Raw genomic sequence first — 10965 nt, forward strand, 5'->3', positions numbered from 1 at the left:
CATACACTGATCAGCCAAAGCATTAAAACCACCTGCCTACTATTGTGTAGCGCCCCCCCCCCCCCCCCCCGTGCTGCCAAAACAGCTCTGACCCGTCGAGGCATGGTCTCCACCAAGACCTCTGAAGGTGTCCTCTGGTATCTGGCACCGAGATGTTAGCAGCAGATCCTTTTAAGTCCTGTAAACTGTGGGGGGCTCCATGGATCAGACTTGTTTTTCCAGCACATCCCACAGACACTCCTTTGGACTAAGATCTGGGGAATTTGGAGGCCAAGGCAACACCTTGACCTCTGCCATGTTCCTCAAACCATTCCTGAACCATTTTTTGCAGCATGGAAGGGGGCATTATCCTGCTGAAAGAGGCCACTGCCATCGGGGAATACCGTTACCACGAAGGGGTGTACCTGGTGTGCGATGGTGTTACGTGTCAACGTAACATCCTGATGAAGGTCAGGACCAAAGCTTTCCCAGCAGAACATTGCTTAGAGTACCACACTGCTTCTGCTGGCTTGCCTTCTTCCCATAGCGCATCCTGGTGCCATCTCTTCCCCAGGTAAACGAGGCACACACACCCGGTTGTCCACATGATGTAAAAGAGAATGTGATCATCAGACCAGGCCACCTTCTTCCATTGCTCCATGGCCCAGTTCTGACGCTCACGTACCCATTGTTGGTGCTTTTGGTGGTGGACAGGAGACATCATGGACACTGACCGGTCTGCAGCCCCAAACACAGCAAGCTGCGATGCACTGTGTGTTCTGACACCTGCCTATCATAGCCGGCATGCCCATTTTCAGTAGCTCTTCTGCGGGATCAGAGCAGACGGGCTAGCCTTCACTCCCCAAGCACATCAATGAGCCTTGGGCGCCCACAACCCTGTCGCTGGTTCAGCAGTTGTCCTTCCTTGGACCACTTTTGGTAGGTGCTGACCACTGCATACTGGGAACACCCCACAAGACCTGCACTTTTGGGTCCAGCTCTGACCCAGTCGTCTAGCCATTACAATTTAGGCCCTTGTCAGGGTCACTCAGATCTGTACGTTTGCACATATTTCCTGCTTCCAACACATCAACTTCGAGAACTGACACTTGCTGCCTAATATATCCCGCCCCTTGACAGGTCCCACTGTAATGAGATAATGTTATTCACTTACCTATCAGTGGTTTTACTGTTTTGGCTGATCGAGATAATTATATATATATATAACTTTGTTAAAAGAAACACTCAACGGTAGGGGAAGTGATCAACAAATAAGGAGCAAAATAATCCAGTGAGTCAAGTAAATTCTCTGTGAGTCAGTACAAGCCTGTTTCAGGCCATAAGCAATGATCAGCTGTCAACAAAACTACTCCTACTACAATAAAAGCTGTCAATAAAACTACAATAAAAGCAGTTTTATTGACAGCTCATGATTTTATGGCATTAAACAGGTGTGTGCTGTCTCAAAGAGAATTTACTTAACTAACTGGATTTTAGATATATAGGGCGGCACGGTGGCACAGTGGTTAGTGTGGTCGCCTCACAGCAAGAAGGTCCTGGGTTCGAGCCCCAGGGTAGTCCAACCTTGGTGAGTCGTCCTCTGTGTGGAGTTTACATGTTCTCTGCGTGGGTTTCCTCCGGGGGCTCCGGTTTCCTCCCACAGTCCAAAGACATGTAGGTCAGGTGAATCACCATACTAAATTGTCCCTAGGAATGAATGGGTGGGTGTGTGTGTGATGGCCTGGCGGCCTGTTCGGGGTGTCTACCCGCCTGCCGCCCAATGACTGCTGGGATAGGCTCCAGCATCTCCGCGACCCTGAGAGCAGGATAAGTGCTTAAGATAATGGATGGATGGATGGATATATACTCACCGGCCACTTTATTAGGCACACCTGTCCAACTGCTCGTTAACGCAAATTTCTAATCAGCCAATCACATGGCAGCAACTCAATGCATTTAGGCATGTAGACATGGTCAAGATGATCTGCTGCAGTTCAAACCGAGCATCAGAATGGGGACGAAAGGTGATTTAAGTGACTTTGAACGTGGCATGGTTGTTGGTGCCAGACGGGCTGGTCTGAGTATTTCAGAAACTGCTGATCTACTTGGATTTTCACGCACAACCATCTCTAGGGTTTACAGAGAATGGTCCGAAAAAGAGAAAATATCCAGTGAGCGGCAGTTCTGTGGGCGAAAATGCCTTGTTGATGCCAGAGGTCAGAGGAGAATGGCCAGACTGGTTCGAGCTGATAGAAAGGCAACAGTAACTCAAATAACCACTCATTACAACCGAGGTATGCAGAAGAGCATCTCTGAACGCACAACACGTCGAACCTTGAGGCAGATGGGCTACAGCAGCAGAAGACCACACCGGGGGCCACTCCTGTCAGCTAAGAACAGGAAACTCAGGCTACAATTCGCACAGGCTCACCAAAATTGGACAATAGAAGATTGGAAAAACGCTGCCTGGTCTGATGAGTCTCAATTTCTGCTGCGACATTCGGATGGTAGGGTCAGAATTTGGCGTCAACAACATGAAAGCATGGATCCATCCTGCCTTGTATCAACGGTTCAGGCTGGTGGTGGTGTAATGGTGTGGGGGATATTTTCTTGGCATACTTTGGGCCCCTTAGTACCAATTGAGCATCGTGTCAACGCCACAGCCTACCTGAGTATTGTTGCTGACCATGTCCATCCCTTTATGACCACAGTGTTCCCATCTTCTGATGGCTACTTCCAGCAGGATAACGCGCCATGTCATAAAGCTCGAATCATCTCAGACTGGTTTCTTGAACATGACAATGAGTTCACTGTACTCAAATGGCCTCCACAGTCACCAGATCTCAATCCAATAGAGCACCTTTGGGATGTGGTGGACCGGGAGATTCGCATCATGGATGTGCAGCCGACAAATCTGCAGCAACTGCGTGATGCTATCATGTCAATATGGACCAAACTCTCTGAGGAATGTTTCCAGTACCTTGTTGAATCTATGCCACGAAGGATTAAGGCAGTTCTGAAGGCAAAAGGGGGTCCAACCCGGTACTAGCAAGGTATACCTAATAAAGTGGCCAGTGAGCGTATACTACAAACAATAACACTTTTTCACCTACTGACAGGCGTGTATTGAAAGATCCAGTATCATTGATTAGCTCACAAGGTCACTTCACTGTGACTTTGAGGAAAAAAATGGCTCTCAACTGGAGATCCTTGGACACCATCCATGTAGGAACCGGTTCATCAGAAGGAGAAGAGCAAAACAGAAGACCTCGTCTGTCTGTACAGTTTATATGGTGGACAGTAACACAACGCAACGCGGCTCAGATTAGTGCAAAGCCGTTGTCCGACGTCTCCTTAATAACCATGCGCGGCTATTTATACCACGAGGCAATAATCCTCTTATTGGCAAGATGAACAAAACAGCAACAAATTCCATCACTCCGTTATTCTTTTTATTAATATGCACTTTCTTATCAGTATACATTATCGTCACTATTTGCACTTTTTACAGTTGAAGTCAAGGCATTTGGCTAAAAAAAGACGGGAAAATAGGAAGAATGCTTTTGTTTTCCTTCTTAAAAAGCTGTGGTTTTATTTAAATAACATCCTGTACATAAATTGTTCCGAGCGAGATGGGGAGAGAAGGGTTGTGGAGGAAAGGGGCAAGTGACTGAAGTAACAAGGCCCAACCGGGAAATGTCAGGGAATGTGGTTTGTTTTTTAGGTCACTTCATGAACGAGCTTTCAGAATGAGCAGAACCCATCGATAACGAACAAGAAATTCTCGAACCCTTTCCCGACACTCGCGTCTCTCGGCGGTACTGAACAGGTGGAGGTTTTACACCTCTGAGGCCATTCAACTGGCCTCATACTCCCATGTTACACCACACAACTACACAAAGAGAAAACGAAAGGGTTTTAAAGGTGGGGAAATTACCAGAGAGTTTCATGCGACGCGGCCTTATCGTCAGCCTACCTTACGGACCACACCGGTCTACGTTGTGACGGGGTCACGCTGGCAATGCCCCCTTCACTCGACCTGTGTCCTCCGATACCTTGTGCCTTCATAATGCAAAGAGCTGAAGAGAAAGTATTCGTAATATGTCACAGTAACATTTGGGGGTTTGGCAAGTAATCCTTTAAAGTAAAATGAAAAATAACCAGTTTTTAAAAATAAGTCTCCAGTCATGTGTGAATGAGGCTGTATGATGGTCGGGAGGCAGGTCATAGGGATTGACCAGCTCTGTCATTCACCCTGTTCAAAAAAACAAAACTATCATAGATGATGACACAGTGGGATCACAAAACAAATCAAAATAAACTCAGGCAGAAAAAAAAAAGTTTGCAGAATCAAACCATTAAAATAGCCATTTCCAATTAAATGTTTGATTAATAAGTCTCAGCGTAACACTACGGAGCAGTGTTCTGCGCTCACAATACGAAGAGGACTGTTGATCATCTATTCTTGGGGGTAGAATTCAAAAAAAAGTTTGGGCAGAATTCAAAATCCTCTAATGGTAGAGAGCAGCTTGGTCAAATTGAGATTCATAAAAGTCCATTTCAGAGGCTTCATCATGAGGGAGGCTGACTGTGTCAACTCCAGGGCTCCGATAAACTGTCACCGTGACAGAAAGGCCGTCCACCTAATCAGCTGTTGGGACAAACCCTTTGCCTCAGTCCAAATGTTACGTTCTCTCGTGTTTCTCCACCACTTCCTCTTTGCCTTAGGCGAAGAAGACCACAAAGACGATAAAGAAGACAATGAGGACGAGGAAGATCTTTATCATCAGCCAGCGGTTGGAGGAGACTGACTGGAAGTATTTCAGGATCTCCGTGTGGGCTGCCTCCACATTGAGCTGCGTGTCCTCCACGTTGGCGTCAATCCTGGGGGAGAACATGTTGGGCGGCGGGTTCAATGTGATGGAATTACAGAGAACAGCTGCAGAGTATCTAAAACAACTCTACTTCAACATGGACAGGAGTAAATTCTGTATCAATCAGTTTCATTCATAAACAGTCTTTTCCTCAATATTGTTATATTCAGTTCTCCATGATACTCGTCTCCCATTTAGCTCACTTTACTCCTCTATCGAATACCATCTCCTGTCTGCAAACACACACACACACACTTCTCACCGTGCCAACACTCCACTCTTCTGAACAGTTCCTTGCACTTTGACCCTGCATTCCTGCTGCTTACCTTTGGATGGTTTCCTCTTGTTCCTTGACCATGTGTGCCAGCTGCTGAAATATAGAGCCCAGCTCCACGATGGTGCTCTCTATGTTCTGCATGGTGTCGGCACGGCTCTGGATGTACGAGTCCTGCAACAGCACGACAGGGGAAGTTTGAATAAAGGTAGCGGACATAAAGATTCCCCCAGAAAACAGTCATTCTTCCACCTTGTGTTTGTGCAAGAAAATGAGTATGAAGGTACTCTGTGATAAGATCACACAAAGTTATGCTTGCTCTCAAACTTTATCTTTCCTGCTCCCATACACACAAACAAGTGTGCGTGCGCACACAAACTTTACCTGCTCGTCAATAAGCTGAAGCTGCAAGGGGTTGGCTTGGGAGTCCATGTCTATGGCCACCTCTCCCAGACTCCTAGATTCATCCTGCATCAACACCGAGCTCTCTAGATGAAGACAACAAACACACAGACACACACAGACACACACACACACACACGTGCAACAACATGAAACAGAGATCCTCAATAGTGAAGGGAAAAGTAGAAAGAGAAACAGCGGGCACACACAGTAGCTAGTTGTACCTGCTGGGAGAGTCAAACTTTCCAGGAAAATACCTTTGGAATTTGGGGTTGTATAGCCCTGGTACTCATTGCGTGGCTCACAAGCTGCATGCGGCTCCTGGGCCCCTTTTTTTCGGCTCCCTAAAATATTTTTTTGCATTATAGATGGACCAAGTACAGAAGGAATCAGTCACATGGATTTTGAGCAGTCTGCGCTTATGGCAACAGCTGATGTTTATAAATTACTGTTTAGCCCCGTGCAGGAAGCACTTTAGTTCCCTGCTCTAATAAATTTACAATCTCTGGGAATTAGCCCTCCCACTAGCGTGCAACTAGCAAAATGATTGTTAAGACTGGGAGCCAGCGTTCTCAAATATTGCCCCTTAAAAGCCAAAACAAAGTGAAGACTGAAGGCTACAGCAACAGCGGCTGTCATTTACCTGCTGGCGTCAGATGAATAGCACATTTACGAGACCCTGTGGAGGAACCATAGTGAGAGGCTAGAGTCATGAAGCTGAGTGTATAAAGAACTTACTGAAGTTGTTGGCCATTAGGGGGGAGGAGGCCACAGGCGGCTGGGAGAAATGCTCTCTTCTGCTGCGCTGCTGCTTCAGGTTCTATAGCACAGAGAGAAATGGTCGTAGCAAATTACCCATAACCCCAAACACCAATTTATCTATCGTCCATCACTGGCGAGGAAAAGATTGTGGTGGTAAGCCAAATGTGTCATACCTCTGTTCTCACTTCCAGGACTGACTTGAAGTCATTGGACATGGACGCCAATTTGGACTGTAAACACAAAAATTAGATAGTTATAGTTACACAAATAAAATTGACTTGACTTACTCGGTTAAATGCATAGGTCCCTAATGACTGCTGGGTAATCAGTCGCCGTGTTTAAATGAATTCTCAAGTGAATTTTAAGCAAAGTTTTGAAATGTCACGAAAAAAGAGGGGGGGGGGAGAAAATGTGAATTAGGTGGGTTTCCATTAACTGGTTTGGAGCGAATAAATTAGGCTACACAAAGTGTAGTTTCATCAGAAGTTGGTGGTATAGATTACATAACGCATGGCTGTAATAAACAGGGTAGAAATAACAGAGGTTGCAAACTGGAAACAAAACCAGTCACCTTGCCCAGCTACAAGAGAAAATGGCCAGTTGTCCATTTGTTTCAACTGGGACAGTTGTAACTGTTCTTTCATGTCAGCTATTACTGGCCATATTTCATGCTGTCCAGAGACGAAGACCAGGAAATGCGCGTTATTCCGCAAAGGTGCTTCCATATCCCATTTATCGGAGGATGTTTTTCCAAATTTTACCGTTTCCATAAACCTTGTCTAATGCGATACTTAATGCGCATACTACAAAATGCGCATTAAGAAACACATTATGGAAACACGACTACTGTTTCTAAAAATTTTTTAAATTGAAAGCCATGACATTTCATAATATTATAACAATCCATATTCATTAATATTTCAGAGAAATTGACCCTTTAATGGGTCACTGTAATGTGCAAGGTCTTTTTTTGGTTGTCTTGTAATATATTCATGATTTTCTGCACAGAAAAGTACCAACTGGAAATGATCTATCTCATACCCTGGTTTTGAAAAAACATCAATCTCAAAAAAAGTATTATATATATATATATATATTGACCAGTGCTTTACTGGAGGGCAGTGTCACATGAACATGCATAGACAAAGTAGACAGCAGTTATTCCCACCTGTAATGAAACCACAATGGTGTTAGAGTGAGTTTGGATATGTCTGCCTCCTGGAGCGCCGCGGGACCGCACCAACTCCTGCAGCTGGGCTATCTGTTTGTTTAGACTGTTGATGTCCTGCACGTGCACAAAAACGAGAGAAGGATGCAACATAGTACACACTTTACTTCTCACTTATAAGGGGAAAGAACATAATTGAAATGGTGCTCCTGGGACTAAATCCTCTGCAAGATCAATGAGATCACACGCCACAGGATAGGAAAAATCCTCTCACTTGTTTAATAATGTATGTTAGCTCCTCAATCTCCACCGCCTTGTCGTCGAATAATGATTTTCTTTTTGCCACTGAAATACAAAACAAGTATATGCAGTGTCAACACAATCTTGTCACACAGACCGTTCCCAAAGAACTTTAAAACATTTGAATCATGCTGAAACGTCAGCGGTTACTTACAGATCGTGAGCTTTTCCAGCTTGGCAAATGTGTTGCTCAGGTCTTTCCCAATTCTCCTGCAAGTCAACGGATAGGCAGTTTTATGAATTTCTTAGCAGAAAAATCACGAGACATTTTTTTTTCAATTTAAATTCTAGAGCCGATGCAACAACCGGCATTTATTAAGTTTATCTAAAAAAATAACCCGTTAATGGTTTATGTTAACGTATGAGGTCTTGTTTTGGTTTAGCAGAACAAGGAGTTGGGACTCACGGCATAAAGACATGTATTATTTGGGTTATGTGATGGGTAGAGGCTCAGAAGAATGTAGCTTTTAACAGAGCTAGTTTAACACCAAGGTCAGCTGTTAAGCCACATGCTGGTTTGGTTCCATAAGGGTGGGGAAAGCCAATTTGCAGCTGGAAATAGCATTGCAATGTATTCAAAAGCACATATTAGGAAAAATATGCAATACTGATGCAGGTGCTTAGTGATCATGTTTTGCATTGGCGACTGAAACAGGCCGGGGGTTATTTTATGAGAACACAAAGAGTGGGGTCTACACCCCCCCCCCACTAAATCCAACACAAGAGCAAATGAATGGAGCACATGTTTGTATATTTGTGGGTTGCTTAAGTAAATGTGACAAGGGAGGCTCTTAAACTCACTTGGCCATGACTGTGAAGTCACTGCGTTGCTTGAGGGCGCTGAGTGCCGGTTTATTGGGCTGGACTCCATTCTGTTGCCGAAGACAAAATGAAGGTGAACCAGGAAGAAGAAGAAGGGGGGGGAAAAAGGAGGAGGTAAAATAACCATTGAGTTATCTACGTTAGAGAATCGCAGAGTAAACACTGAAAATAAAACCACAACTACAGTCAGTCACGTGGCCGTTTACCGGCAATGCCATCATATCTGCAATCCTCATCTGGATCAGACTTGAACCGATGATGACTGGACGCAAGTGGTTCGTGGGTTCAAAACCACACAAGCCAAATGCTTCTGAGTAGGCGGGGGGGTCTCTCTTTCATACACACCTGTCTGCCCTGAAGAGATTTACAGGCGGACTGGAACTCGAGGGTTCGGTCGCGGCACGTCATCGTGCCACTGGGTTTGTCGCCAGTCCTCGCTGGGAACACCACCGGGAATGATTCGGGACTTCAACCCCCGGTCGGTCCTTATGGCTGGCTGGAAGATCTCCCGCGGTGTGGACCACTCTCACATCCAAGGCGGAGACTCGTGCGTCAACATGCTCATATCCGTCTCTGCACGTTATTAAAAGACGTGTGAATCAACCAGTTTGGCTAGCCAGCGTCGCTGGGGTTGTTATTTATTTTCTTAATTTAATTTTGGGTAACACTTTAGTATGGGGAACATAAAAAAACGTAATTACTAGTGAATTAGTAATGATCAAGATGTCACTTTAGTATGGGGAACATATTCTAAGTAAAAATAACTTAATTACTAGTGAATTAGTAATGATCAAGATGTCACTTTAGTATGGGGAACATATTCTAAGTAACAAAAACTTAATTACTAGTGAATTAGTAATGATCAAGAAGTCACTTTAGTATGAGGAAAATATTCTAAGTAAAAAAAAACTTAATTACTAGTGAATTAGTAATGATCAAGATGCCACTTTAGTATGGGGAACATATTCTAAGTAACAAAAACTTAATTTACAGTAATGTAACACTATGAACACTTGTAGTTTTGTGTGTTGTTATGTAAGAACAGACCATATTCATTAAGTGTAAGGGAGAATAACTCTTCTTGTGGTACTACCACCTTATAAAGGCCATACTAAGCAAAGCATATTGAGATTTTACTACTAATAAGCAATACTTCTGAGGTTATAGAGGGAAAACTCATAATTAATGGCTTACTGGTTGCATAATAAGGCCATGCAGAATAAGGCATTAATGAGTACGTAATAATGACCAATTAAGAGCCAATATGTTGCTAATTTGCATGCTAATAAGCACCTAATTAATGATGACTACGTTCCCCATACTCAAGTGTTACCTGATGTTGTTGCCATCTCTTGTCGATCTGTGCAAAACTCAAAAGTAGAGCAACGGCGGCGAGCCGGCCGGCCGGTAACAGTAGCGTTACGTTATAACGAACAACACACGGCAGGGTCAATTACGACAAACTCATAACAATGGTGGCGCCGGATTATTCAGCGAACACAACTGAACACGGAGCCACACATAAACACAACCGTCTTAACCGCAAGTGTGCGGCACTTTTCCGGCCGAAAGGCCGACTGTCACGACGCACAGCTGATGTCGGCCTGGCGAGCTAACGACTAGCTAGCTAGCTTAGCATCGCTATACTCCTCGCCTCGCCTCGCCTAATGTGGGGGTTCCCCCCCCGGAGTAAACTCTGAACAAACCTAAACATGCGTAATTAAGACACACACAGACACGAGCGCAGCGACGAGGCGGACGTTTTTTTTCCGCTCACCTGAACCGACGAGTGCGCGTTACTTTGGAGGAAGCGTCGACGACTCCAGCGAAACCCTCGGAGTTAAAGTTCCAATCCGGGTCACTTCCGGCGAATGACGTCACTGCCACGTCTCCTTAACGGCGCGTGTGGAAGTTAAGAAGCCCGTCCGTACCGCCAGGTGTCGCTATGTGGCCCGTTTCTTCGAAACGAACGAGCCCGTTTGACGTCTTTACGGACGATAAAATTCACACACAAACAAAAACAAAAAGTTATTAATGCGGACGAAACACCGGTGCCAGGGGAGTCTTTTACGTGAACACCTTAAACAAAGAACACAAACGGGCAGTTTTTCGCCCCTTTCTCAGTTTTACTGTAGCGCTTGCCAGCCGATGACGTCTCCGCAACACGGGCCGGTGGGGCCTGGCGCCACCAGATGGCGCCATTACGCACGATCAATAGTTCAGTGTAACAAGTATTTTTTTTCCCCTTTGTATCCAACATTGTTGCGTGTTTACTACGCATGACAGCGATAGCGCTGTCCGATACATTCCGGATACCTTCCTGTAGTGCTGTGGCTTCCCGTACCTGTTGTGTAAAAGTCAGTACAGCTCCCAGCAGTCTTTAT

General features: G+C 45.0%; 1 protein-coding gene across 2 annotated transcripts; it reads right to left on the reverse strand.

The window, feature by feature from the left end:
• Nucleotides 1-3417: 3417 nt before the first annotated feature.
• On the reverse strand, nucleotides 3418-10460 carry stx5a (syntaxin 5A). 2 transcript variants are annotated; one of them, XM_056282873.1, is made up of 12 exons: nucleotides 10359-10460; nucleotides 8927-9154; nucleotides 8561-8631; nucleotides 7914-7969; nucleotides 7734-7804; nucleotides 7460-7576; nucleotides 6465-6521; nucleotides 6268-6349; nucleotides 5787-5873; nucleotides 5512-5615; nucleotides 5180-5301; nucleotides 3418-4863 (listed from the first exon to the last, which is right to left on the reverse strand). In XM_056282873.1, the coding sequence occupies exons 2-12, from the start codon at nucleotides 8987-8989 to the stop codon at nucleotides 4704-4706; spliced, it is 990 nt and encodes a 329-aa protein (XP_056138848.1). In that variant the 5' UTR covers nucleotides 8990-9154; nucleotides 10359-10460; the 3' UTR covers nucleotides 3418-4703. The 2 variants fall into 2 exon arrangements, with proteins under 2 accessions (XP_056138848.1, XP_056138855.1); XM_056282880.1 differs by lacking the exon at nucleotides 5787-5873.
• Nucleotides 10461-10965: the final 505 nt, after the last annotated feature.

The sequence above is a fragment of the Lampris incognitus genome, chromosome 1, assembly GCF_029633865.1.
Source record: "Lampris incognitus isolate fLamInc1 chromosome 1, fLamInc1.hap2, whole genome shotgun sequence".
Lineage (NCBI taxonomy): Eukaryota > Metazoa > Chordata > Actinopteri > Lampriformes > Lampridae > Lampris > Lampris incognitus.

Excerpts from the sequence above, each read along its gene's own strand:
- stx5a (XM_056282873.1), bottom strand. The coding sequence starts at position 8,989 with ATGACGTGCCGCGACCGAACCCTCGAGTTCCAGTCCGCCTGTAAATCT. Across the intron at positions 8,632-8,926 it reads AATCTCTTCAGGGCAGACAG|AATGGAGTCCAGCCCAATAA; the intron begins GTGTGTATGAAA and ends CTTCGGCAACAG. Across the intron at positions 5,874-6,267 it reads CCTAATGGCCAACAACTTCA|GGAGCCGAAAAAAAGGGGCC; the intron begins GTAAGTTCTTTA and ends AAAATATTTTAG.